Source organism: Vulpes vulpes, chromosome 14, assembly GCF_048418805.1.
Source record: "Vulpes vulpes isolate BD-2025 chromosome 14, VulVul3, whole genome shotgun sequence".
Classification (NCBI taxonomy): domain Eukaryota; kingdom Metazoa; phylum Chordata; class Mammalia; order Carnivora; family Canidae; genus Vulpes; species Vulpes vulpes.
The window spans coordinates 25,141,578-25,167,507 of record NC_132793.1 but is presented as its reverse complement, the minus strand read 5'-3'; the positions used below and the strand labels follow the sequence as shown (position 1 = coordinate 25,167,507).

The following is a 25,930-nucleotide window of genomic DNA, read 5'->3' as shown; positions in this document are numbered from 1 at the left end:
AGTTGAGGAGAGGAGCATCCTGAGGACTCTGGCGTGTCCAGGTAAAAGTGTAGGGAAGGGGCTGAAAGCCTAGGGCACCAGGAAGGTTCTAAGCTGGAGATACCTGTTGCAGTCAGGTCAAGAGCAAGACAAAAACTTGACCCTGAGGTAAGGTCCCTTAGTCTACTAGGACCCTCTGAGGTCAGGATCAGGGGTAGAGAGGTGCTCAGCCCCCTTGCCCAAAAGACCAAATAACAATGATGAAGGAATTGGACTGGCTAAGTCTTTCCCTAACCTGATCTCAGTGACATAAACCTACCCTGCACACACCAATTGTTCTGTGCCCAGCCTATGCTGGGGTGATTCTGGGGACAAGGAGGAGCATCAGACTAACCTGGCCCTCAAGTTATTCCCAGTATGGGTCAGTGTGGTACTGTGCTGTGCTCAGGGAGAGACCAGGGACATTGTGGTAAAGGGCAGTCAGGGAAGGCTTCCTGGAAGGGGTAGCACATCAGTTGAGAAGCCAAGCAGAAGTTGGCTGGACAAAGGAAGAGAGGAAGGCATCCCACTGTAAAGGGAACAGCCTAAGCAAAGGCCAGGAGGTGAGATACGATGCGGTGATTGTGTACATGGTGCTTGGATTTGGGGAGGAGACACTTTTCCACAGGAGAAAATGCTGCCCTACTGTCGGCTCCCTGAGGACCACTGATCAGAGGACCGACTAGTGTGCAAAGATAGTGAAAAACAACAGGGTCAAGGTGCTTGAAAAAGATTATGGAGTGGGGGTGGGGGACTTCCCGAGCAAAATGGTGCAGGGCATTACCTCTGTCTTCTGGCTTTGACTCCAAGGTGGTTTCTTCTGACCCCAGCATTAGCGATACTGTCATAATCATAATAACAGCTAACACTCATTGAGCTCTTGTGGCTCATTTAATCCTCCCAACAACCCTGTGATATAAGTACTATAATTATCCCTTATTTTACAGATGGGAAAACTGAGATTCAGAGAGGGTAAGGCACTTGCCCAAGATCACACAGCAAGTGGTAGAGGCAGGCCTCCAGCTCAGGTCTATCTGACCCCGAGGCCCATGATATTTCTCTTCCACTCTCAGTCCCCATGGCCCAGACCTGCTCAGTTTAGCAGGCTCAGATTCCCCATTTTTCCAGGATTCCCAGAGGCCATTCATTCATTCAGCAACCACTTACTTAGTAAACACCCACAGTGTGCCAGGCATTATGGCAGGCGCTTGGAGTGCACAATGGGGTCCAGCTAGACCAAACACCTCCTCCTGGAGCTTACAGCCCAGTCCAAGAGACAGATGTTGAATCATTACAGCAAATGGCTCAGAGAGTTCATGTTGTTCCATCCAAGAGATACATGTCATCCAGAGGCCGTGTTTGTCTTTGGCAACAAGAAGCTCACATGCTGAGCCAAGGAAGGACTCAGATCTCCAGGTCAGCATCTTCCCTCCCTCCAAGCAGGACAGCCTACAGAGGCAGAAGCTTCCCTGGCTGAAGCTTGGAGGCAGAGCCAGGGTATAAGCTGAGAGCTCAGGACCAGCTGACAGGGGCTGATGCACTGCCCCATGGTGGGGGGGGGGGGTGGCCAAGGAGTGAGAATACCCCAAGGTCCTCTCCCAGGAGGCACCCACAGGCCTCTTCCTCTCTCTGCCTTTCTCTCCTTGGCTCCAAGCAGCCACCTATTCCCATCTAAGGCCCCTTAGTATCAAGCAAACACCTTTCCTGCCACCCTGCATCCTACCTGAATACCCATTGCCCTCTTGCCTCCAAACTTCCTGTCCTGGGCAGACAGCAGCCCCTCAGGCAACATTTCTCCGTGTGTAGTCCAGGGTCTCTGGCTGCAGGAGAGGGAAACTACAGAGAAAGGGACATGCGGGCAGAGTTCTGAAAGATGAATAAGAGTTCAGCAGGCAGATAAGGAAGAGAAAAGTACCACAGGAAGAGTTAGAACACAGACACAGGACAGAACACGGTATGTTCTGGGAACTTCAAGAAGTTTGGAATGATTGGAACTTCATAGGGAAAAAAGCAGGAGGTGAAGTTGGCTACGGTTGGACTCTGGAGGGTTCTAAGTGCCAGACCCTCTGATGGAGGGCACTACTTCATCATGCCCATTTGCCAGGTGAGAGAAAACAGGCCCAGAGAGGCTAAGCTGATTGTCCAAGGCCACACAACTAGCACCCAGCAGCAGAGACAGGACACAGACCCAAATGGTCAGGCTCCAGAGCCCACACTCTTAACCACTTTGCTCAATAGCCTCCTCTAGACTTTCTGCCCCAAGTCACCAGGCATGGCAGGCTTGCCCTTCACCTCTCTTCCCAGCTAACAGGTTCCTTCAACTGTGCTCACCCCAGGTTCCTTCACCTGCCGCCTGCTGCTGCTCACCGATCCCCACAAAGATGGCTGGCCCGTTCGCCTTCACCCTCCTCTGTGGTTTGCTGTCAACTACTTTGGCTGAAACCACCCTCAACCCCCCTGCGGTGCTTAGCCTTGGCCGAGAAGTCATCAAAGAAAGTAAGTCTCAGGGCCCCTGGCTGGCTCAGTCAGTTAAGTGTCTGACTTGATTTTGGCTCAGGCCATGATCTCAGAGTAGTGGGGCTGAGCCCCATGTTGAGTTCCACACTAAGGGTGGAACCTGCTTGAGATTCTCTCTCTCCTTCTGTCCACCCCCACCAAAAAAAGAAAAAGAAAGCAAGTCTGGGCCACCCAGGCCTTACCACCATAAGGCAAGAGGGCAGGCGGAACAGCCCTCCAAAGGAGGGAGGGAGTTCCCCATCACTGGGAGTGTGCAAGGCACAGCTGGGATCCCAGGTCTAGGGTGAGACTTAAGTGGCTGGGAGTGTCTATGATCCCAAGAGTCCATGATTCTAAGATCCTCCCTTCAATTCTATGATTCCACTGGGCCCCCTCCTTCTTTATGTCCCTCTAGACCCTTCACTGACAAGGCTTAACATCCATTACCATGGAGTAGACCAAAGGTTGGCTTTGTTGCTGAGAGGTAGTAACACACAGGGACTCTAGGACACAGTAGGGGACACACACTTGGGTCATCCTGCCAGAGAGTTAAGGGAGCTAGGGTATTTATACTCCTATCCTCATCAGTCATGGGCTGAGGACTGCTTCTGGAGCTGCTTCTGGAGCACTCAGCACTTCTGACCTGCTCTTCACACAAGCCAAATGGGCTCTGGATGCCCAGGGAAAAGTCCAGCAGGGACCAGAACTGAAGACTCCTGACTTCTCCTATCTCAGTTCAGTACCTGAGACTCTCTGGACAACAGGCCCATATGACATGGGAGCCAGAGAGTTATTAGCAAGTATGTTTTGGCAGCAAAACAGCCCGCAACAAGGCCTTGTGGGTTCCCTGCCTCTTGGGTCCAGAGAGTTTGCTGCTGGCTAGTGGGAGGGATTCTGGTCAATGCTCCCACAGAAGCTGACAATGCTCAAAGGGGTAAATGGTCCCACCTATGTCCCCACCTGAGTGTTTATGTGAAAATGACCTATCTGGACCATCATCCTCAAAGCCACATCTCCACAGTAGATGGTCAGGATGGAGCCATCCTTCTCCCAGCCTTATGTCTGGGTCCAGGTAGCCCTGAGTGATGCCCCCTCCCAGCCTGAAGCCACTGCCAAGCCATCCATCTTGCCCCTCCTGCTGGACCCTAATCTCTGGGATCTGCCTCCAGGGCTGACACAGGAGCTGAAGGACCACAACGCCATCGACATCCTCCAGCAGCTGCCACTGCTCAGCAGCATACGGGAGAAGCCAGCCGGGGGCATCCCCATACTAGGCAATGTGGTGAACTCCATCCTGAACCACATCATCTGGTATGTGGAGCAGAACCAAGCGGGGCGCTTGCTCCTTCCGCACACCTCTGCCCAGGACACACTTTGCCTATTCAGTTGACCAGTTGACAAGCATCACCTGGTATCAACTCGGTGTCTAACCAAGAAAAATGGATCAAAGTCCCTCCTTCTGAAGCTCCCAGAGGAGCTAATAATGACACAGGAGCCCTAACAGGGTGACCCCAAGGGGAAGGTTGCCTGGGGTGGGATAGTGAAGGGGGAAGATGACACTTCTCAGTGGAGGTGACAGGTGAGCCAATGAGTCCACGCTCACCAGGAGAAAAGAAGAAAATGGCATTCTGGGGAGTGGGAGCAGCCTGGGCCAAGGCCCAAAGGGGTGAGAGTCCCAGAACAGCTGGCACTCAAACCCCAAGGTAAGGACTGAGAGGTCAGTGGGGCCAGGTCACGGAGGGTCTTCCAAGTCAGCCCAAGGATCTGGGATTCATCTCTTAAGTGGCAATGAGCCATGGGAGGATTTCTCACAGTGGTGGAGGGGACAAATGGGGGCCAGACCATGCTGAGGAGGAGCCATGGACAGGGCTTAGGTCCAGCTGCTGGCTGGACACCACTGGCAGGGGCACCGGGGACACAGGGAAGAGTCAGGGGGCCAGTTTGGGAATGATGTTCAGTTGAGCATGAGACATGAATCTAATCTCTCCCACATTCCATCCAGGTTGAAAATCACCTCAGCCAACATCCTGCAGCTGCAGGTGGAACCCTCAGATGAAGGCCAGGGGCTGACGGTCAAGATCCCCCTGGACATGGTGGCTGGACTCAACACGTGAGTGTCTCCCCCAGTCAGATACAGCAGCCCTCACAGGATCGTTCACGCATTGCCCCTTTTCTCCATGCATATATCTGGTAGAGAGTCCCAAGCAGAGGGAAGAGCAAGTGCAAAGGTCCTGAGGCAAGAGTCCATTGACCTGAGATACTTGCTTTGTCCAAAGAATGACAAAGAGGAGAAAGGTGGGGGGGGAAGAATAGTGGCAGGTGAGATCCTTGTGGGGCCTTTTGGGCCAAGGTAAAGACTTGGCTTTTGCTGAGTGAAATGAGAGCCATGGAGGGTTCTGAGCAGAGGAGGGACATGACATGATTGAACTTTCAAAGAATCCCTCTCGTTGCTGTGTTTGGAGGCAGGGAAGCCATCCAGAAGTTTCTGTTATAATTTGGGGAGGGAGACAGTAGTGATGGCTTGGACCAGTTTGGGCACAGGAAGGTGGTGAGAAGTGCTCAGATTCTGAATATGTTTCAGAGGTAGGTAGAGGCAACCGGCAGGATGGAGTGGCCAGCAACCAAGATAGGAAAGATCATGAGAGGAGTGGGTTTGGGGAAGGAGCCAGAGTTCAGTGTGTGTGTTTTAGAGAGACAGAGGAGCTTGAGCTGGGAGGTGAGAGAACCAGAAGACTGAGATAGCCGGCAGGTTTGCTCCAATCTGGAGCTGAGACGGTGTGGGCACCCCTACTCCCAGGCCCCTGGTCAAGACCATCGTGGAGATGCACATGGAAACAGAGGTCCAAGCCATCATCCGAGTGAACACCAATGAGAGGGGCCACGCCCACCTCATCCTCGCTGACTGCTCCACTAGCCAGGGGAGCCTGCGCATCAGCCTGCTGCATAAGTGAGTGTGGCCGCGTCCCGCCGGGCTCCCACCATGCCTGGGAGGGAAGCCAGGTGGTATTCTCAGACGGAGAACACTGTGGCCCAGAGAAAGAAAGGGACTTACCCATCCTGATTCTTGAGCCGAAGCTCCTTTCAGGGAATCCGTGATACCAAAGAACGTTCAAGACGTCAAGAGCAGAAACATAGTCGGTGGGATTTCAGGCATCCCGCCAGGAAGTGGGGCAAATATTTGAAAGTGGAGAGGAGCCACATTCTTAGGGCCCCTCGAACCACTTCAGGCAGGCGTGAGGGGAGCCAAGGGTAAAAACATGCTTTGGCATCAAGCAAATGCATCACATTCATTTATTGTCTGTGTGCCACTGGCAAGTTGCATCCCTATGACTCAGCTTCGAGGCCACAGTGAGAGGATGAGATTAGGCTCCAGCCACAAGCACCCAGCACCGCACATGGCACACAGCATGGGACTCCCCTCCACTTTGCCTTAGTGGGAGGATGGGGAGAGAGCCAATGCCACCATCCCTGTACCCAGCATACGTTTCTATAGACAACCTCCAGCTTCTACTCCATGACAACTCTCTGCCACCATCTACACCTGGCTGGGGGGGTCTACTCCCAGCCCTGTCTGTAACAGGGTGTGTGACCTTGAGCAAGTCACCCTCCCCTGGGCTCTATCTTCCCTTATGTAAAATAGCATCATCTCTGACCCTTCCTAATCTCTCTCCCCTTCTCCTCTCCGGAAGGCTCTCCTTCCTGGTCAACTCCTTAGCCAACACGGTCATGGACCTCCTGGTGCCAGCCCTGCCCAAACTGGTGAAAATTCAGGTGAGTGGAATCAGGGCCTCTCTGGTCTTCAAAGATGGCTCCCCCTGTGGGGCTGGGGTGGAACTGCAAGTTGATGCTCAGGGACCTGTGTCTCCCTGAGTGGGAAACTTCCAGGCCTGACCATTCTTTCAGTGGATCGTGGAGCTAAAGGTAACAGAACTGCCAAAAGTCACCCAGGAGACCCTGAACAGTGACGTACTGATAAATTATTAACTGGCTCTGAGGAGGTTGAGTGGAAGGGACCCTGATTTGTAGCACTTGCTGATTTCTCTGGCATAAACACTTGCTCCAAGGCCAATTTCAAGCTTCTCGTGTGAGATCACTAAGCAGAGTTGGTAAGAAATGCCCCGCAGCACACTATTGTATGGTTCCACCACACAGATGTAATTGACATAAATAACCTCCGGAGCAATAATAGTAAAATATAACAAAATAATTAGGAGGTAATGAGTTTTGAGTTCTCATTAGCTTTGCTTTTAGTATAATTAATTTAGCTGTAAGTTTATATAATTGAATTTTTAATAAGGTTTAGGTTTAGCTCATGGCTCAGAAATTCCTGAAAATTTAACACATGGCCCTCACCAAGTGGTACAAGCTGGCGCAAGCATACCGGTGTCTCGTAACAACCCATGGTCTTCAGGGGTCCGTCACCCACCAGGCCTTGCTGGGTTTATTTTTCTGAGTCAATAAACAAGTTAATCTCAATTTAGATGTCCCTTGTATGTCATGGGTGAACTAAAACTGTAACTTTGAGCACTGATTTCCACTGTAAATTCCAAAATGGGTTCACCACAGTGAGCCTCCTGGGGTTTGAAACACCTTGTCAGATAACTAATGTTTTGTTTATAATAAAACTTGTTTGAATTGAAAAGATTATATAATAGCTCAAATGACTTTGGGGGGAAAATGCCCATAATCCTTCCATCTTAACATGGCAGCCGTTTCCTCCCTTATATCTATACGCCTTCCAATCTCCACCCACATGCATTCATATTTTTATGTGGTTGTCCTCAGTGTTAATATAATTTGATATTCCCTAAGTTATACCTATGTTCTATGCCACTGTGTAAGATTCATAATTACTGTAATAGCTGCATCATATTGAATACTTTACTAAACCATTCCAGAGAGATTTCTAAGAGGAATCTGAAAAGTGAAGAATTCTGTAAAATTTGTCTTTTCTTACATGAGATATTTTTTCTTTTATGAATTCTTTTCTATTTAAAGGTGGGATTTTATTTTATTTTTTTAAGATTTTATTTATTTTTTCATGAGAGACACTGAGAGAGAGGCAGAGACACAAGCAGAGGGATAAGCAGGCTCCATGCAGGGAGCCCGATGTGGGCCTCAATCCCCAGATCCCGGGATCACAATCTGAGCCGAAGGCCGGCGCTCAACCACTGAGCCACCCAGGTGTCCCTCTTTCTTTATTTTAGAGAGAGAAAGGGAGAGAATGCGAGGGCAAGTGGGAGGGGCAGAGGGAGAGAGAGAAACTCAAGCAGCCTCTGCGCCAAGTGCAGAGCCAAATGTGGGGCTCCATCTCCCCAGCCTGAGATCACAACCTGAGCTGACACTTAACCAACTGTGCCACCCAGGTGCCCCTAAAAGTGGGAGTTTCTTAAAGTAGCATCCGGCTGGAAATTTTTTCCCAGCCTCCAGCAAAATCATATTTTAAATGGCATCATATTTTATTAGCTAAAAATGTATTTTCCACTAGAAAATATGGCAAATGCTGTTTGCCTAATATCTGTTTTTAAGGGTGAAAAATCATGTATAATGAATGATATGAGAAAGCTGGGGTTCTCTTAATCACCATTATTTTCCACCACGAGTCAGTGAGTTTGGTACAAAGGTCATATTTTACTTAAAATGAAGGGGAAAGGCGCACCATGTTTAAATCTGTCAGGAGCCCATCTAGAAAGTGCCGAAGCCCTTTTCAATGTAAATATGTGTGTCCCAACCCTAGCTGCACATCAGAACCACCCAGGAAAGCTTTTAAAAGTACTAATGGAGATTCCAGTGTAATGGGCCTGGGTGGGGCCATAGTACTCCAGAGGATTCTAGGTGCTTTCCTGGAGAATTCTAATGTGTAGTCAGGGTTGAGAGACACTGGTGGGAGTGCAAGAGAATAATTCTGAGAGATGATGCCAAGGTCACCAGCGACACCTCTCCCCCGAGGAACAGGCTGGCCCCTAACAGTGAATGCTGGGGGTCTCCAACCCCCAGTCCTCCATCCTCCCTGGGTTCTGGGTTAGCAGAGCAGTTAGAAGCAGGGAATGGGTTTTTCATAGAAAAAGATCATAGAGAACTTTCATAGAAAAAGTTTCTCAAAGTGCACTGTCCTTTCTCAAGAGTAGTGATGGGTGGTCAACTGGAAGATTCTTCACTGGGGATATTGTATCTAAGACAAATGACAGAATCAGCGCACCACCCCCAGAAAACGGGCTGCCTAGAGCAGAGAGCAAGACTCTGAGGTTTGTGGGGTTTTTTTAAGATTTATTAATTATTTATATGAGAGACAAAGAGGGAGAGCATGAGCAGGAGGGACAGAACAAGAGGGAAGAGAGAATCCCAACTAGACCCCACTGTGCATAGAGCCTGATGCAGGGCTCAATCTCACAACCCTGAGATCACAACCTGAGCAGGAACCAAGAGTCAGACGCTTAACCAACTAACTGCACCACCCAGACACCCTGAGAACAAGACTCTTGAGTCCCACAAGCAAGTCAAAGGCTTAAACTCCTCCTTCAGCAAAACAGGCGAAGCCAGGATTAGGTGAGGCCAGGGTTGCTCACCCTCCACATTATTGACATTCGGGTCATATAATTCTCTGTTGTGGGAGCTGTCCCGCACACTGACGGATGTTTAGTGGCATCCCTGGCCTCTAGCCACTAGATGCCAATACCACCTCCCCCAAGTTGTGACAACTAAGAGTGTCTCCAGAAACTTCCAAATGGGGACACCTGGGTGGCTCAGTGAGTGGCTGAACATCTGCCTTTGGCTCAGGTCGTGATCCTGGGGTCTGGCATCAAGTCCCACACCAGGCCTTCTGCAGGGAGCCTGCTTCTTCCTCTGCCTGTGTCTCTGCCTCTCTCTCTGGGTCTCTCATGAATAAATAAAATCTAAAAAAAGAAAGAAACTTCCGAATGTCTCCTAGGCAACAGAATCAGCCCCTTGCTGAGAACTGCTATAAATTTTAGGGGGAAGAAAAGCTCAGGAGGCAAAGGGATATGTTGGATCTAGAAACCCAAAAAAGGCACATAGGTTGTTCATGAGCCTTGCTGGCTCTGCCTTGCCAGCCCCCGTTCTAGAGTCTGACATGCAGAAGGAACTCAGTAATGACTGGTCGACTAAGGAACTGAATTAGAAAACAAATTCTCCATTTCCCTCTCATGGAAAACATGGGCTCTCGTGAACAGGACAAGGAGTCTGATGGGGAGGGCAGCTGGCCAGCCAGGTACACTCCTGGGCACAGGGTAAGGGACAAACCACTGCAAAAGATCCCAGGCCACACTGGGGGCCGGGGTGGACTCTGAATGGCAGGAATGGCTGGCAGAGTGAACACAACACCAAGTTGTCAATCCCATGAACAAAAGCCTGGCTGGATGGGCCAAGTGTGGGTCGTTGTGGGGTTGTGTTCTGGCCCCTCGATAATGGAGCCTCTGCATTTGTGCTGTTGCAGCTGTGTCCCGTGCTCAAGGCAGCCTTTGAGGACATGCATGCAGACCTCGTGAACCTGCTGAGGGGTAGGTGCTCTGCTCTCTCCCACCTTTTTCCCTTACTGCTGAGCCAGCCACCACATACTGGCTCTGCCCAGGAGAGGCCTCCCAAGTCAAGGCTGAGCTGCATCCTGGCCCAGTAGCAAGTGCAATGAGCATCTAGGAGTCCCTCTCAAAGATGAGCAGACAGGAATGCACCACACCTGTGACTTCACATGTACCTACTCTGTGCAAGTTTTTGTGTGAGTCAGATTTCCAGGTTCAAATCCCAGCTCTGCCATTGACTTGCTCCGTAACTTGGGAAAGCCACCCCACCTTCCTATCCTCATCTATAAAATGGGGTTTCCTATACCACAAGATTGTTAGGATTAAAAGTCTACAGGGAAGTTCCAGGCAGGTAGCAGATGCTCTACCTGCATGGAGCAGTGGGGTTTTGTTGTTGTTTTTTAAAGATTTTATTTATTTATTTATTCATGAGAGATACAGAGAGAGAGGCAGAGACACAGGCAGAGGGAGAAGCAGGCTCCATGCAGGGAGCCCGATGAGGGACTCGATCCCGGGTCTCCAGGGTCACGCCCTGGGCCGAAGGCAGGCGCTAAACCGCTGAGCCACCCAGGGACCCCTGCACAGAGAATTGTATACAAATGGAGCTGAATAGATGAACGAATGAATGAGTGGATGAGACGGCAATTACTGCAGCCTATTAGAGAAGAGAAGACAAGGGAGGAGGCGAGACGCGTGCTCAGGAAGGAGGCCATTTCTCCCTCCCTGAGAGTAGCAGAGATGGGAAGACTCAGGCTTCCGTGCAGACCTCACAACTGCGCTATGCTCAGAGCTCCCAGAGTGGGAATTAGTGGGAAGAAGAAAATTCTACCATCCGCTGTCTCAAGATCTGAAGCAGCTCAGCCAGAAGATGACCAGGGAGGAGGGGAAGAGGAGAATGGAAGCAGTACGCAGTGAGCACCCAAAGAGCACCTACTGGGCTGGGTCTCGCTGACTCCTCAGATAACTCCATGAAGTAGCCATCAGCATCCCACCTCATAGATAAGAAAGTGGAGGCTCAGAGAAATTAAGTCATTTGTCCAAGTTCACAGAGGAAAGTAGTCACAGGGGAAAGCTTGAACCCAGTTCTGCAAGTTCCAAGTGTGGTGTAAGTCAGATATGAGCCAACGTAAGTAGGGACCAGTCCTGTCCAACCTATGAGGCAGGTATTTCTGTTATATCTACCCCGGTTTTAAGATGAGAACATTGAAGTTCAGAGGTAGGAATAGAGTAGCCAAGGCTCTTGAGGCTCGAACAGAAGTCTCTCTGGCTCCTCTGCTCCTCAGGGGCAGGGCAGGACGTTTCCCCAGGGGAGCGGGTGGTCCAAGGATTCACCCTCCGCCTGTCCCTGAACTTCTGTGCAGCCCTCCCCATTCTCCACCCAACAGCCAGGGCAGCTGAGACACCACTGCCACCTGCTGGCCATGAGAGGAATCCTCAGGGGAACACAAGGGAGCCAGGGCACAGATGGGCGTGCACCAGCTACGCTGTCCTGCTAAGGGGTGCAGATCGTGGTCCACTGGAGGAGGCAGAGTTATAAACAATAGTTCACTCTGGTTCCAAACCAGGACGTTGGCATCAGACCAACTGGGTTCAAAATCTGTTCACTCTATGACCTTGAGCAACTCATTTTGCTTTTCTGAGCCTGTTTCCCCCATCTGTAAGGGGGGAACCTCCTAATGTTATTGTGAAAATTGAGTGTGAACTGTAAGTGTAAAGGTTTAGCACAGTATGTGGTGCCTGACAGATGCTTGATAAAAGTCATTCTCATCATCATTATCATTGTCAGCATCGTTATTTCCACTCCTCTCTACTGACCCCCAGGCAATAATGCAGCTTCAGCCAAAAGCAGCCCCCAAAGCACACCATCCAATGCTGCCCTCCTGTCTCACAGAACTTTCTTCTTGTCCCTGAGCAGTGCCTATTTCCTTAAGCTCTGACCGCCTGGAGTTTGACCCTCTGTCTCCTGCCATCAAGGGTAATGTCATCCAACTCAAGCTGGGGGTGAGTGTCACGGGACCTCAAAAGTAAAGTAGAGATAATCACTACTCTTCTTTAATTGCCAAGGATTAGACACCATTGGTCTGTTTCAGGGCAGAAAACACCACTCACGGCTAGGACACACAGGCTGATTTAGAAACTCAGCAGGCCGAGCACAGTCCCATGTAATCCATCCCGACGGAGGAACACCAGCAGGTGGAATCCAAAGGCTCCACACAGAACATCGGTCCCAGAGATCTGTCCTCCCACTCTGGTTTCCAGTCAGAGGCCAGAGTCGGCACTGGGGCTCTCAGCCTTCCTCTTAGGCAGGCCCCGGCCAAACCCCAAATATCTGATGACCTTGAAACAAGAGCCCAGGATCAGGACCCATCCCTGGAGGTCACACAGACCTGAGTTTCTCTCTGCCTCACAACTCCCTGGCTGTGTGACTTCAGGCAAATTCTATCACTTCTCTGAGCCTCTCTCCTCATCTGTAAAATGGAGACAATAATAGTCACCAAGGGGAAGGTGAAGTGAGGCTGCACAGGACCCAGCAGGCAGGAGGAACAGCAGGAACCCTCTGTGAAATGTGGGGCCATGCAATCATCCTGGGGCTGGGGTCCCTGAGGGACCAGGAGAGCCTGGACAGCGTGAGGCCCAGAGCCATTTACTTGGTTACTCCAGGCAACTGCTGCAACCAAACATTTTCATCACTTTGGTTGCAGTTTTGAATTGTCCCTTCATCCAAAGGGTTTGTGAGGTCTCTGAGAGGTCAAAAACCTAAATGCCAAATAGGACATCTGGGTTTTACAGAATCAGAGGTTAACTGAAGGGTGCTGGTGGAGTCACTGTTGTCGGCGACCTGAGATCACTCACCACCTCAGGAAGGCCCTGAATTCCAGGCTGAGCTCCCTGTCAGCAAAGGCACAAAGGGAAATAGACCAAATGGTGTCATTGTCTTCTAGATTATTATTGGGTACATTTTTGGAGTTCAAGTTTCCAGCCAACCATCTGCTTTGTGTCTTCTCAGGCCAAGTTGTCAGACTTCCAGGGAAATGTGACCAAGTGGTTCAATGAGTCTGCAGTTTCCCTAACGGTCCCCTACCTGGACACCACCCCTTTCAGCCTCACCGTGAGGCAGGATGTGGTGAATGCTGTGGTAGCTTCCTTGCTCCCTCCAGATGAACTCGTGGTCCTGGTGGACTATGTGGTAAGTCTTGGCACGAGAGGACGGGGCCCCCTCCGCTACATTATGGGAATTTCCTGAATCAAAAGGGCTCAAGGACTGCCCTAAGCCTCTGAGTAGTAATCCTTTGTCAGGCTCAGTTTAAGTCCCTCCAGTAATTGAGAGCTCACTCCCTCCTCTAACAGATAGACTATAGCTCTAAAGCTAGAAATTTCCTTATAAGATCCAGCACCAGTCCTAGTCCTACTCTCTAGAACCTGATACAACTGCTTCCTCTACCAATTAACAGTCCCATTGAGCCAAAGGGCGTCTTAGATAGTGAATTTGTCCAGTCGTGCCCGCTGTCCACTGTGGGGCCCGTGGCAGACATCACTAATTGATCAGGGCCCTCCTTACTATGGAGCCTGGATGCCGACATGGCCTCGGAATCCTTGTCAACCCAGCACAGCAGATAACTATCACCAGTCAACTGGAGTGTGCTACCTCCTCCAGAGTGGACCAGTGGGGAAACTGAGGGGTTGGCCCAAAGTTAGTATGCTGAGAAAAAGGGAATGATCACCAGCAACCACATTCATGACTATAGTAAGAACTGGGTCACATCTCCATGTCCTTGGCCCAACACCCACAAACACCAACAACCCATAGTGAAAGTCCAGGCTGGTGAGGATCCCATGCCCCACAGCAGCTGACGCAGAGGCTGTTTTCCACCAGCAACAGTCTTGGGGCCTGGACCATCAGATCCACCCAGCTTTCCTGGGGTTGTGGGGATCCAGGCAGTGGGACTATGGGAGGCATGCCTCCCCTGTCCCCTCTAGCTGACCTGCTCTGCCTCCCCCTCATCCTCAGCTTCCTGAGCTGGCCCGCCGGTTGAAGTCAAACATCAAGACGATCAGTGAGAAGGTTGGTCCACCTGCCATCAGCAGTTTGATGGGTGCTTGCTGTGGTCTGTCCACTGACCTCCGGGGAGTAAAATGCGTGTGGGACTGCTCAGTTTCCTTCCAGCGCTGGTGTCTGCTGTCCTCACAGAGCGTTCAGTCTAATGGCATCAATTACACAGATGATATTTCAGTTACAAGTGTGGTAACAAAGGATAGATTCCAGGGGTTCCGAGGGCATGACTGGGGCACCTAATATAATCCAGGAAATGAGAGAGGGCTTCCCTGAAGAGAAGAGTATTCCTGCTGGAGGGAGAAGCAAAACCAAAGGCTGTGAGATGGGGATACCAACAATCCACTCCAGGACGGGGCAGAAAGATGGTGGCTGCAGCAAGAGAGGAAGTAGGGAGGCCAGGAAGGTGGCTGGGGGGCCAGGCCACAGCAGCTGCACGGGGCCCTGGTGAGCCCTTGGGAGGCCCCATGTGAATCTGATGTCTCTCCAGGCTGCAGATCAGCTAGGACCCACACAGATGGTGAAGATCCTGACTCAGGAGACCCCAGAGCTCCTTCTGGACCAGGGCAGCCCCAAGGTGGCCCAACTGATCGTGCTGGAAGTGTTCGCCACCAATGAAGCCCGCCGCCCCTTCTTTACCCTGGGCATCGTGAGTTCACTTGTCTGTGGTGTGAGCAGCAATCTGGGGCCCCTCCTGTGCCTGTTCACTGTACTGAGCACCCTCTTGCTTTGCTAATTGTTTCCACCACTCCCGTCGCCCAGTTGGAGGCCCACCTCTGGTCCGTGACTTTATTAGTTAGGATCTTTGGACAGAAACTTAATTCACATGCACAGAAGGAACTGTATTAGCTCATATAATGAAAAGTCCAGATGGCCTAACCAAAAATAGCCAGTTTTAGGTGCTCCAACAATGTCATCTTCATTCTTCTCTTCCCATCTGGCAATTTTGTTTTCCTAAATACCGCCTTCATCCTCAGATAGATTATCCAAGGGCCCCCGGCTGATAATATCCTATCAGGTTGACAACATCAGCTGGAAAAGCCTTTCTACCCCTATGTTTGACACAAGTCCTGAAAGAAACAGCCTTCTCTCATTGCAGGAAGCCAGCTCAGAAGCTCAGTTTTACACCAAAGGTGACCGACTTATGCTCAACTTAAATGAAATCAGGTAAACACATAAATCATTGTTTCACCACCTTGTGACCAATGGGTTTCTTTAAACACCCAGTGTTTCAAACCTCCATATGTATGAGCATGAAGTAAAGGTTACTCTGGGAGGTGTAGAAAGGAGACCTTGCCTGGACTGTCCTGCTGTGGGAACCAAATATCAGAGAAAAGGGAGGAAAGAAAAGCGGCCTTGCAGCAGCCATGGGACAGGCTGACCCCAGCCGTGGGAACAACATGCCCAGCACCATTCCCTCATCTCATTCCGGACAACTCCAAGACACTGGAAGTGACAGTCAAGCCCCGATGCTGACCCCCATGAGCCCAGCCCAGAAGCACAGGGCTCCAGCTGCCTTTTGCACCTCTGCCCACCTTCTCCCCACATCCCGCAGCCCTCTTGCTGCTATGCCAAAGGGAGTTCAGGGGTTGCAAACTCAAGCCTTGTGGGACAAATCAAGCCCTACCTAGTAGGTGCTCCATAAATAGTTGTTGAATGAATGAATGAATTCTCAAGGGCATCTTCTGTTGCAGCTCTGATCGGATCCACTTGATGAACTCAGGCATTGGCCTGTTCAATGTGAGTATTAATAGATCATCCCTGGGGCACAGGGGCCAGGATGGTCCATTGAAAAAAAAGAAACATTGACCAAGATTTGCTTGGAACCAGGTTGCCATAGGCAGCTCCATGATGGGCTGGCCAACCTCCACGTTATCTGTTACAAAGTCCTACCTCCTGGCTCTGGTGTTTACTGAGCACCTACTATATGCAAGACACAGCTGAGAACACACAATCACAGATACACAGATACACATTCACTTTTCTGCTGTAACATTTTGATCTTTCATCAAAAACCAAATCCCTTCTTTTCGCATTCTCATTTTGCTCATGTAGACTCACTTCACCTCAGTGACCTCTGGTCAGCCTCTGTTTCCCCAGCGGAGTCAGAGTGGATCAGAGATCTCAGACTGGCTAAATCCTGTCTTCTTGCAAGGTTTTGTTTTGTTTTTTGGTCCACGTGTTTTGTTTCATTATCTTTCATTTTTTATTTATTATTTTATTTATTTTTTGGCTAATTTTTAAGTGAAGAGGTTCCCACATGATAATCAGAACTTTGACTTCACTGGAGAAGTCAAAACTCAGGAAACTGGGTGAAATTCTCTCGGAACAAATTCAGCTAGAACACAGCAGTGGAGCCCCTGAGGGTGGGGGTGCATCCCCCTAATGCTCCCCAATATCCCCCCATGCACTGGGAGTCAGCTGGACCTGTTTGCCCCCAGCCTGTCTGGTCCTGGGAACCCTCTCAGCTCTGAATGGCAGTACCCTGGGATTCCAGCATCTCCCCTGATTGCCCTGGCCATGGGGCCAGGCTGGACCCATTTTAGGAATGACTTGGGGGACTTGAGATCCTCAGCCAGGGTAACAGTGACCTTCTCTTTCACAGCCTGAAGTTTTAGAAAACATCACCACTGAGATCCTCATCTCCGTCCTACTGCCAAACGAGAACGGTGCGTCCCTTTGCTATCCATCCCCCATTCCCCAGGGCTTGGAGGGTGATGTCTGCATCTCACTTTCCATCCATCCTCAGAGCCTACTTCAAGTTCTACCTCCTCCAGGAAGCCTTCCCAGTCACCCAACTAGAAATGACCTCTTCCATCTCCAGCTTCCCAGCCCCATTTACTAGTGCCAGAACCTAGGCAGACAAAGGTGAACCAGGCAATGCCCCCGCCTCGCTGGGCTGATGGCAGGAGAGAGACAGAGGTATAAACAGACACTAGAGCACACTCGAGGTGCCTCAGGTAGACCTGGGTTCGAGTCCTGATTCCCCTTCTTGTTGGCTACCTGGCTTTAACAAGCTGCCTTTCCATCCTAACTCAGTTTTGCCTTCTGTAGAATGGGAAAATAAAAGCACCCTCCTCGGGCACATAAAGGAGACGATGTTTGCAAGGGGCCCAAGGAGGTGCCTGGCACTGTCGGGTCTCAACATCTCTGTACCATCGCTGATGTTTGCATTGTTGTCTGTGTTACAGTGGAGGAAGCCAAGGGCAACGGTGGAATTACTCTAATGAAGCCCCAGATTGAGGGAGTGGGGAGAATTAGTAACCTATGCCAACCACGTCTTTCTTCATTTCTTATTTTATTAGAGTAGGAAATCTAAATGTATAGACATCTCTGTTGTGAATGACAGGAGCTCCTGATGGTTCATGAGCAGAAGTGGGAGGGGTGCCCTCTGGAGCCAACAGCAGCTGGTGCTGGAAGCATAGGGTGGGGATTGCGGCTGGGTGGATGCTGGGGCCAGAGAACGGTGAGCAGAGGCGGGAGGGACAGTCCGAACTGGGTGTGCCAGATCCCGAGTTCCCTGCCCATGGCTGCTCAATCCCACCCCAAGCCCACCGGTCTCTGACCACATTTATTATTTCAGGCAAATTAAGATCCGGAATCCCCATATCAATTGTGAAGGCCTGGGGATTCGAGGGAGCTTCATGCTTTCTTACCAAGGTGAGTGGGGTTAAACATTCTGCCCCAGGGAGGGCACAGCCACTGGGGGAGCCCTGGGCAGGGAGGCAGGGCCTGCACTCCAACGCTGACCCTGCTGGTCACTCATGGGGGGCCCTGGACCAGCCTCTTCTTTTTTCCGGGTCTCACTTCTTCATCTGTATGTGTAAGAGTGAGACCGTCCTGGCTTGGGGTGCATTCACCTCCAGCTTTCTCCACTCTCCTTGTTATTCATTCATTCACTTGTTCATTCAGTCAGTAATGCCTGGCACATGGTAAATGCTCAATAGACATTCGCTGAGCAATGACTCTCCTTGACAGCTGCTAGGGAGGGGAGCTGAAGCAGCATCACTCTCACCCCCCAATATTAACATTAATAATATTTAAAAGCCCATAATTGTTTTGTGCCACTGAACAACATCTTATTCAGTCTTCACACCCATCAATATAGCAGATCCTGCCGTAATCCCCATTTTACAGATAAGGAAACTGAGACCCAAAAATGGCAGATCCATATCCAAGGACACAAGCACTGAGTGGCACAGTTGGGGTTTGTACTCCACACCTGCCCTCCTAACACGTGCTCCAGGCCCCAATTTCTGCAGGAGCCAATGACAGTGAGGTAGGCCCATCTCAGTCAACCAGCCAGCAGGCATTTACTAAGCATCTACTGTGTACCAGGCATTGACCACAACAGTGAACAAAACCTCTGCCTTCCTGGAGTTTCTAGTCCACTCTAGGTGGGGGAGATATTGAAAGCAGAATTATTTAGAATTAAGAAAATTCACAGGCTGATTGCCTACCTTTCCATGGCCAAGGTATCCAACTCAAGGCCAGAAGCCACCTTGGACCAAACTTTTAACTTATATTAGTCCTGATTTGCCCAAAGATGTGAATTGGTATCACTGACTTCCTGAGCTATTTCCTTTCATCTCAGAATTTCATGCTGGAGAAATTCAGAGAGGAAAGGAAGTCTCAACAATGCCTCCCCATACCACGAGGTCACATTTGGTAGAAGGGTAGGAGGCTTGGTTAACTAGTTTCAAAGGCCAGTTAATGTATGACTTACTGCCCACCTCAAAATCTGTGTACACCCTTCAGCTGGCTGTGATGGAGAATAATGAGAAAAGTGCTGGGATAGTACAGAGAGAGGCTGAAAAGTCTAGACTCAGGAACCCGAGGACCAGTGCAATCCCAGCTCTGCCTCTCTCTAGCCATGACCTCAGGCAGGTCCTTTGGCCTGAGCCCAGCTTCCTCCTCCATAAAACCCAGCAGATGCATGAATACACAGGGCATACACTAATGGACTACATTACAATGGTCCAGTTACAACATAAGCAGCTTATCTAAAATATATACTACGCTCGATTCATGTTGGATGAACAACATTGTCCATACAACTGGATGGCTAGAGCTTGGTTTATTTCACATATCTCTTCTTAAGGGGCATTTAGGTACTTTCCTCATTTTTTTTTTTTATCAACTTGCATTGCATAGCCCATCATTTGCACTTTGGGTTGGAAAGATACCACCTCATTCTTTGGATCTCTTTCCAAGTTTCCTGTTTTGCTCTATTCATTTATTTTGAGTTAGTAGCCCATTGATTTCCTTTTTATAGCTTTGTAATTTATGTTTTAAAAGCTAGCTGAAGGCATGAATAAATGGATAGATATGAGATAAAGCAAGTATGGTTCAGAAAGAGTTGATAGTAGAATCTAGGTGCTTAGTATTCAAGTGATCACTGGAGAATTCGTTCCACTTTGCTCTCTGTTTAAAAATCATCATAATAGGGGCACCTGGGTGGCTCCATGGTTGAGCATTTGCCTTTGGCTCAGGGCGTGACCCCAGGGTCCTGGGATCGAGTTCTGCATCAGGCTTCCCACAGGGATCCTGCTTCTCCCTCTGCCTATGTTTCTGCCTCTCTGTGTCTCTCATGAATAAATAAATAAAAACTTTTTTTAATTATCATAATAAAAGATTGGGGGAAACTTAATAGGTTATGTTCCTTGTATCACACTTAGTTTCAAAAAATAAAAAAGGCAGAGCATCGTTAAAAATTAGCTGGCTGGCACCCAGTGACTACAGCCAGGAATTTGCATTTTGTGAAGCTTCTTGAAGAGTTCTGGTGATCACTTGGGCTTGGGGACCACAGTCCTACACAATCCCATACTCTGCATGCAGATACTTTACCTGCACCCCAGACCCCTGCACAACATCACTGTTCCCACACAGACTTTGATCCTTCCAAGAATTGTGTGTGAGTGAGTGAGTTCAGGGTCATAATCCCCCGTGGTCACCCTGTGGAGGACCACCAGCATAAACCACATCAAAGCAGGAGGTAAAACACTGAATGGACTTGTCTCCTCAACTCCAGGATGCCCTTGTGGTCACCCCAGCCTCCTCATAGAACCCCGGACTGCTCTCCTCACTCCCATGAAGACTTGGATCAAGGTGGCCATCCAGGGCAGGCTGGGTCCCAAAGGAAGTATGGACACCAGCTCTGTAGACCACCTCTCTCTGCAATAAATAAAGATTTATCTGTGACTCCTACAGTCTGGAGTGTATCTTTGTCCCAACTCAGGAGTCATTTTAACTCTGGCAGGCTTGGGAACCTGACATCCAAGCCCCATCTAGGTCATGTTGAGGCACACCTGAGCCGATCTGGGCCGTGTCCAAGCTATGTCTGGGACATATTTGGATGATATATGGACAATGTCAGGGTCATGGCTTCCTCCCTGGGCTAAGGGATAAGAAAGCCAATTGTGCTCTTCTACCTTCTATGTCAGCCTCAGTAGTATGGTAGGACACCTGTTCTGTTGATCTAGATAGTGTGAGGACTTGAGGGCTCTCTGAACAGTGTGATTCTGGAGGCAAATGAACTAGGCTTGGAGTTTTGACATGACCCCTCAATGGTCATGTTTGACCCTGGGATGTGGCTTCCCTTCTGTGGGCCTGTTTCCTTCTCTATAAAATGAGGAGAATCAAAGTCCCTACCTTGGAAGGGGGTGGTGAGGATGAAATGAGAGAGAAGGGTTCCTGGCACAGGGTACCAGGACAATGCCATCTGTGAATGATGTCACTGTCACTGTTGTTACCTGGCTTTCAGGACGTCAGGCCTTAGCACTGACAGCCCTTCCCACTTGGACAGTGTATGGCTGCCATTGTCTCCTGGTCTCCCTGATGCCAGCAAGTTTAGTACCAACAATAGGGCCTTTGTCCTCCAGACTCCAGGCCTGCCCCAGGACACAGAGCCCTTCAGTCCCACAAGGGGCCTCCCAGGAAGGGGCAGGTGGGTGTTTCAGGAAGAGGCATTACCCAGCTTCAGGGCATAAACCAGCCCATAAGAACAGATGACAGCCTGGGAATGCAGCCAGGAAGGAGCTTCTCCTATCTGTAGGACACAACCCAGGCCCAGAAGGACACAGAAAGGACAGGACAAGCCCCCACTCAAGGTGTTTACACAGGGCAGCAAACACTTCTGGAGCCAGGCCCCATGTGGCAGCTTCCCCTCGCATCCCCAACTCCCAGACACTTTGCCATCTACATCCCCACGCATCACATTCCATTATTTTCCCAAATCATGACTGAGTCTGGATTTGAACCCTCTCTCACCATGAAGATGAGAAAGTCGATCACCTGTTTGGGGCGGGACCCTTCCAGCTCCCTAGGGTTGTATAAGGATGTGAGGGGAAGGAGCACTTTGAGGAGCCTGAAAGATGGAGCAGGGCTTCTAGTCTTCGGTCCCATCTGGTCCCAGGGATGGCATTTCTGTCTCACCCCATGACCTTGTTGACGCCAGGGGTTCAAAAGACTGGCCAAATGAGGGCACTTCTCCAAGACAGCCATGGGTCCCGGGTTCCAGCCACCCATGATCAGTTCCTGGAGGAGGGGCACCCTGGAGGTTGGTGGATAAATAACCTGCTTCCTCATCCATCGGGGCAGGGAGGAACTCCACACTGGCTCCCACAGCACCCCACAGGACCAAACCCAGGTGCCCACGGGGATCACTTACTTACTAACACCTTTACAGGCTGGGCCAGCTCCTTCCCCGCCTCTCTTTCCCCCTCTACCGGCATCTCCTGGGATCGCCGCTCAAATCAGCCACCTGCCCTCAAATCCTGCTCTCAGGATGGCTTCTGGGGAAGCCAAACCAAGACCAGCATGTGCTCTGCAGGTATGGTGTTAAGGGTGTCACAGACTTCCCCCGTCCAGGCTTCCCCGCAGCCTCTGGCAGCCCCACATGACAAATGAAGAGACCGAGACTCTGACAACTCAACATGACCACCAACCAGCCCCCAACCACTAGCCCACACCACCTCCCTCCACTTTGTGCTCCTTCATCACCTCTCCCCCTTCTCCACTTCCCATAAAGAGGAGAAAGGCTGTCTTCTGCACCAGCCTCCTTCTGTTTGGGCCCCAAAATGCAACCGCCCTCAATGCACCCCTAAGGCAAGAACCCTCAGACCAGAAGCTCCAAGACTCCACCGCCTTCCTGGGCTAGGGGAGGGAAAACACTGCCTCCTTCTGAGTCTTAGCAGCAGCAGCAAATAAAAAACACCAAATGATATCTCAGTCAGTTATCCTGCCCCAAAGGAATTATTACTGTCTCTGTCTTACAGATGAGATCAAGTAGCACACAGCCAGTGAGATGATGGGAACCCAAGCCTCACTCCTTTGTCCAGCCTCCCACCTGAATCCTTGGCAGGACAGTGGCCCACTTTCTTACTTCTCAAAATACCAGTGACAGCTAAACAGCCTCTAGTCTCTGACAGCCACTCAGTCCCTGGCATAGTTTAGTACTTAGTGCACTTCCTGCGAGATTAACATTCTCATTTTACAGATCAATAAACTGAGGCTCAGAGACAGACTATCCTGGTGTCTCGTACCTCTCTATGTCTTTCCCACAGCTTCCCTTTCATGAAGGAGACCCTCCAGAAATTCCCCATTTCTCAGCAGAGATTAGTCAATGAGGTAAACAGACAACCCACGGGGCTCCCGCCAAATTCGTCCCTCCTGTCCAGTTTAGAAAGGCCAGATTTGGGAAGAGAAGGGAGAGCTACATGCTTCCACCAACATCCTGCTCCAGCCCCCAGTGACTCAGAGAAGGAAATTGCCCCAGAGCCTTTCTGTGCTCCAGGCAGAAGGAGCACAGAAACCTGGCAGTAATGTTGAGACACTATCAACAGAGATGAGGGGCATCCACCAACTTTGAAAGCATCTTCCAGGGACTCCTAGGTGGCCCAGTCAGTTAAACATCCGACTCTGGATTTCAGCTCAGGTTGTGATCTAGGGTTGTGGGATTGAGCCCTGAGTCCAGCTCTATGCTCAGCGTGGAGTCTGCTCGGGATTCTCTCTCCCTCTCCCTCTGCCTCTCTTCCCAGCTCAAATAATCTTTAAAAAAAAAAAAAAGGCATCTTCCAACCAAAAAGTCCATGATTTCATGACTGAGATTTTAGAATAGGTACATCCCATTGAAAATATGCCACTGATTCATACTAACTCTAGCCATTTGCTTTTGACATTAGCCAAAGCGAGAACTTCAGAACTATCTAACATCGACCTTGCATTTCCCAGGCAGCTGCTGCCTCCCAAAACCCACTCTTCCACCACCAGCCCCTCTGCCCTGAGTGTTCAGCTGAAGACTAGAGTTTAACACCTGCCCTGACCGTGCCTCTGAGTTGTCAATGGGAAGAGAGTTAATCACAGGGAGAATCCTTAGAAAATCTAAAAGCTACCTAGAGATGAATACAAGTGCCATTCAGATGACCATGGCAGCAGTTAATGAAGGAGTCCATGCTGACATGGCCAGCTGTGCCCACTCACAATGGTGGCACCAGGATTTCCACGTAAGAGGACCTTTGCATACTGAATTTCCCTTTCACTAGGTATCCAGTCCCTTCTCTAGGCCCAGATTTCAAATCCTACTTTTGCCATGGTGGACATGCTGTGCAACCTTGAGCAAATCACTTAACCTCTCTAAGCCTCAATTTTCTCCCCTCTAAGATGGAAATTAAAATGAATAACTTTTTTGAACCCTTCCTATGGTTCAGGCCCTATGCTGCTGACATCTATATGAGTTCCCTCAATGAATCTTCACAAATACCAAAAAAAGTACGTAGATTTATTATTCCCATTTTATAGATGTCAAAAGTGAGGCTCAAAAGAAAAACTTGCCCACAGCTACACAGCTACTGAGTGACAGTGGTGATTTGAACCCAGGCCTGTCTGGCTGCAGAGGCATGACACAGAACCATGTAATGAAAGGGCTGGCTCTCCCACACGTCGGCTGTCTTCCACACACACACCCCAACACACTCCCTTACTCACTTAGGTTCTGTGACTGCCATATCCTGTATCCATGTATCGGCAGCTTCCTCGGGCCCCTCCCAAGAGCTGAAGTCCTCGCCCCAGGCTCTGCAGCTCTGATGTCATTCCTAAGGTAAAGGGCCCACCCCCAAACCCGCAGAGCCCCCACTCTCCTACCCCTCCTCCCCTGAGGTCTGTAGGCCCCGGGGCCAGTGCCTGCCTGCCAGGCCTCAATGATGAGCGCTATCAGTTTTGGCCAGAAGCCCCTCTGCCGCCTGATGCCAAGAGGACTCCTTCCTCCACTGAACAGCTCCTCTGATCACAGCCCTGGCCCCACCCAGCCGGGCTTCAGAGCTCAGGTTATAAAAATTGTGCCTTTCGGGGAGGCTGGAGAGAGAGACCAAGGAGATTCCGGGCAATCCTGTTATTAGAGAGGTAAGGACAAGGAGGGCACTTCTCAAATGCTCTTGGAGCACCCATGATAATGTGAAGTGGTGCACAGGTCCTTAATGGTTGGAATCCAAGCTCTGCCACCTGTGTGACCTTGGGCGATTCATTTCTCCACTCTGAGCCTGTTTTGTCATCTGATAATTGGACTTGCAATCCATGATCCCAGACCACTGTGGTGAGGACTCAGTGATGAAGCTTTACAATGTTCTCGGCATGGTGCCTGCCCCATAGTAAGCACTCAAGCAGACGTTAGGGCTGGTATGGATGATTTAAGGCAAGAGGGAGAGAGAGCTGGGAGACGGTGTGATGTATGGAGGGGAGGAAGGGAGGAGAGGCCAACTTGGGTGAACTGGTTGAGAAAAATGCCAAAATAGGAACTGACTAAACCCTGGTAGGATGAATCGGGGTGAATTTCAGACCAGCCTGGAAGCAAAAATGTGAATATTTAATGCCACAAGAACAAATTTTCCTGTCCAAAACTCACATATACAAATGAATAAATACATTTTATTATTACCCAAAGTAATCACTGTTTTGAGCTCCTATGCCACCAAGCAACATAGGACTGGATACTACTAATTCAAGGCATTACCAGGATTTTCTCAGGTACTTCAGAATAGTCTCAGCCTTTGGGGGGCCTCCTGCCCTTCTCTGAGGGCAGCATTTACCCTCCCGGTGGCTGATTCATGGGAGTGGCATGGGAGGTGCAGCGGTGGCTCCTCAGTGTGCCCTGCGAATGCTGGAGAGGTCTGCATCCCAGCTGGTCTCTGCCTCGTAGTTCCAGAGACTGCCCACTTGGAGGGTTCCCTGCCTATGTCCTTTGGTCACTGGGGCATTTCATCTGGGCAGAGCTGAAGTTCAGCTGATAAGAACCTGTACGAACATCCTGGCTGAAATATTGAAATAGTTCCCTACTAGAGCTGGCAAAGAGCTGTGGCTTCCAGCCCCTCCCTGTGACGCCCAGCCCAGCCAGTCTAATACCTACCCCAGGACCTTCATCCCTTGTCCTCCCCCAAGATCCAGAAACCTCCATAGTTCAAAGGGAATAGTACATCTTCTGACACCTCACAGTGTCACCCAGCCACATTAACAGGTGCTGAGCACACTGCTTGCTGAGTGCTCTGCACGTACTGTTGAATGTATTCCTCACAACAACCTATGTTTATCTCCACTTTACAGATGAGAACACTGAAGCACAGAGAGGTCATGTAAGTTGTTCAGGGTCACACAGTCAAGAAGTAACAGAGCCTGGATTTGAAAGCAGTCCACACAATGGGGAAGGGCATTCCAGAAAGAAGGAAACAAAAGCACTAGTGTGAGGTGGTGAGAAGTATAGCCTGTGTACCAGGACATGCAGATCTGGACCTAGGGGGAAAGGCAAGGAGAGGAAAGTTAGACAGAGGTTCCGGGGGAGGCA

At 50.1% G+C, this 25,930-nt stretch overlaps 1 protein-coding gene across 1 annotated transcript; it reads left to right on the top strand.

Annotated features, from left to right (window-relative positions):
• On the top strand, window positions 1–20,301 carry BPIFB1 (BPI fold containing family B member 1). Its single transcript, XM_026009652.2, has 16 exons — window positions 1–147; window positions 2,355–2,514; window positions 3,684–3,825; window positions 4,517–4,624; window positions 5,312–5,461; window positions 6,204–6,285; window positions 9,968–10,031; window positions 11,965–12,050; window positions 13,057–13,236; window positions 14,059–14,112; window positions 14,591–14,749; window positions 15,200–15,267; window positions 15,795–15,840; window positions 16,706–16,769; window positions 17,684–17,760; window positions 20,132–20,301. The coding sequence occupies exons 2-16, from the start codon at window positions 2,400–2,402 to the stop codon at window positions 20,162–20,164; spliced, it is 1,428 nt and encodes a 475-aa protein (XP_025865437.2). The 5' UTR covers window positions 1–147; window positions 2,355–2,399; the 3' UTR covers window positions 20,165–20,301.
• The last annotated feature ends 5,629 nt before the right edge of the window (window positions 20,302–25,930 follow it).

Excerpts from the sequence above, each read along its gene's own strand:
- BPIFB1 (XM_026009652.2), top strand. The coding sequence starts at position 2,400 with ATGGCTGGCCCGTTCGCCTTCACCCTCCTCTGTGGTTTGCTGTCAACT. Across the intron at positions 10,032-11,964 it reads CCTCGTGAACCTGCTGAGGG|TGCCTATTTCCTTAAGCTCT; the intron begins GTAGGTGCTCTG and ends GTCCCTGAGCAG. Across the intron at positions 15,268-15,794 it reads CTCAACTTAAATGAAATCAG|CTCTGATCGGATCCACTTGA; the intron begins GTAAACACATAA and ends CTTCTGTTGCAG.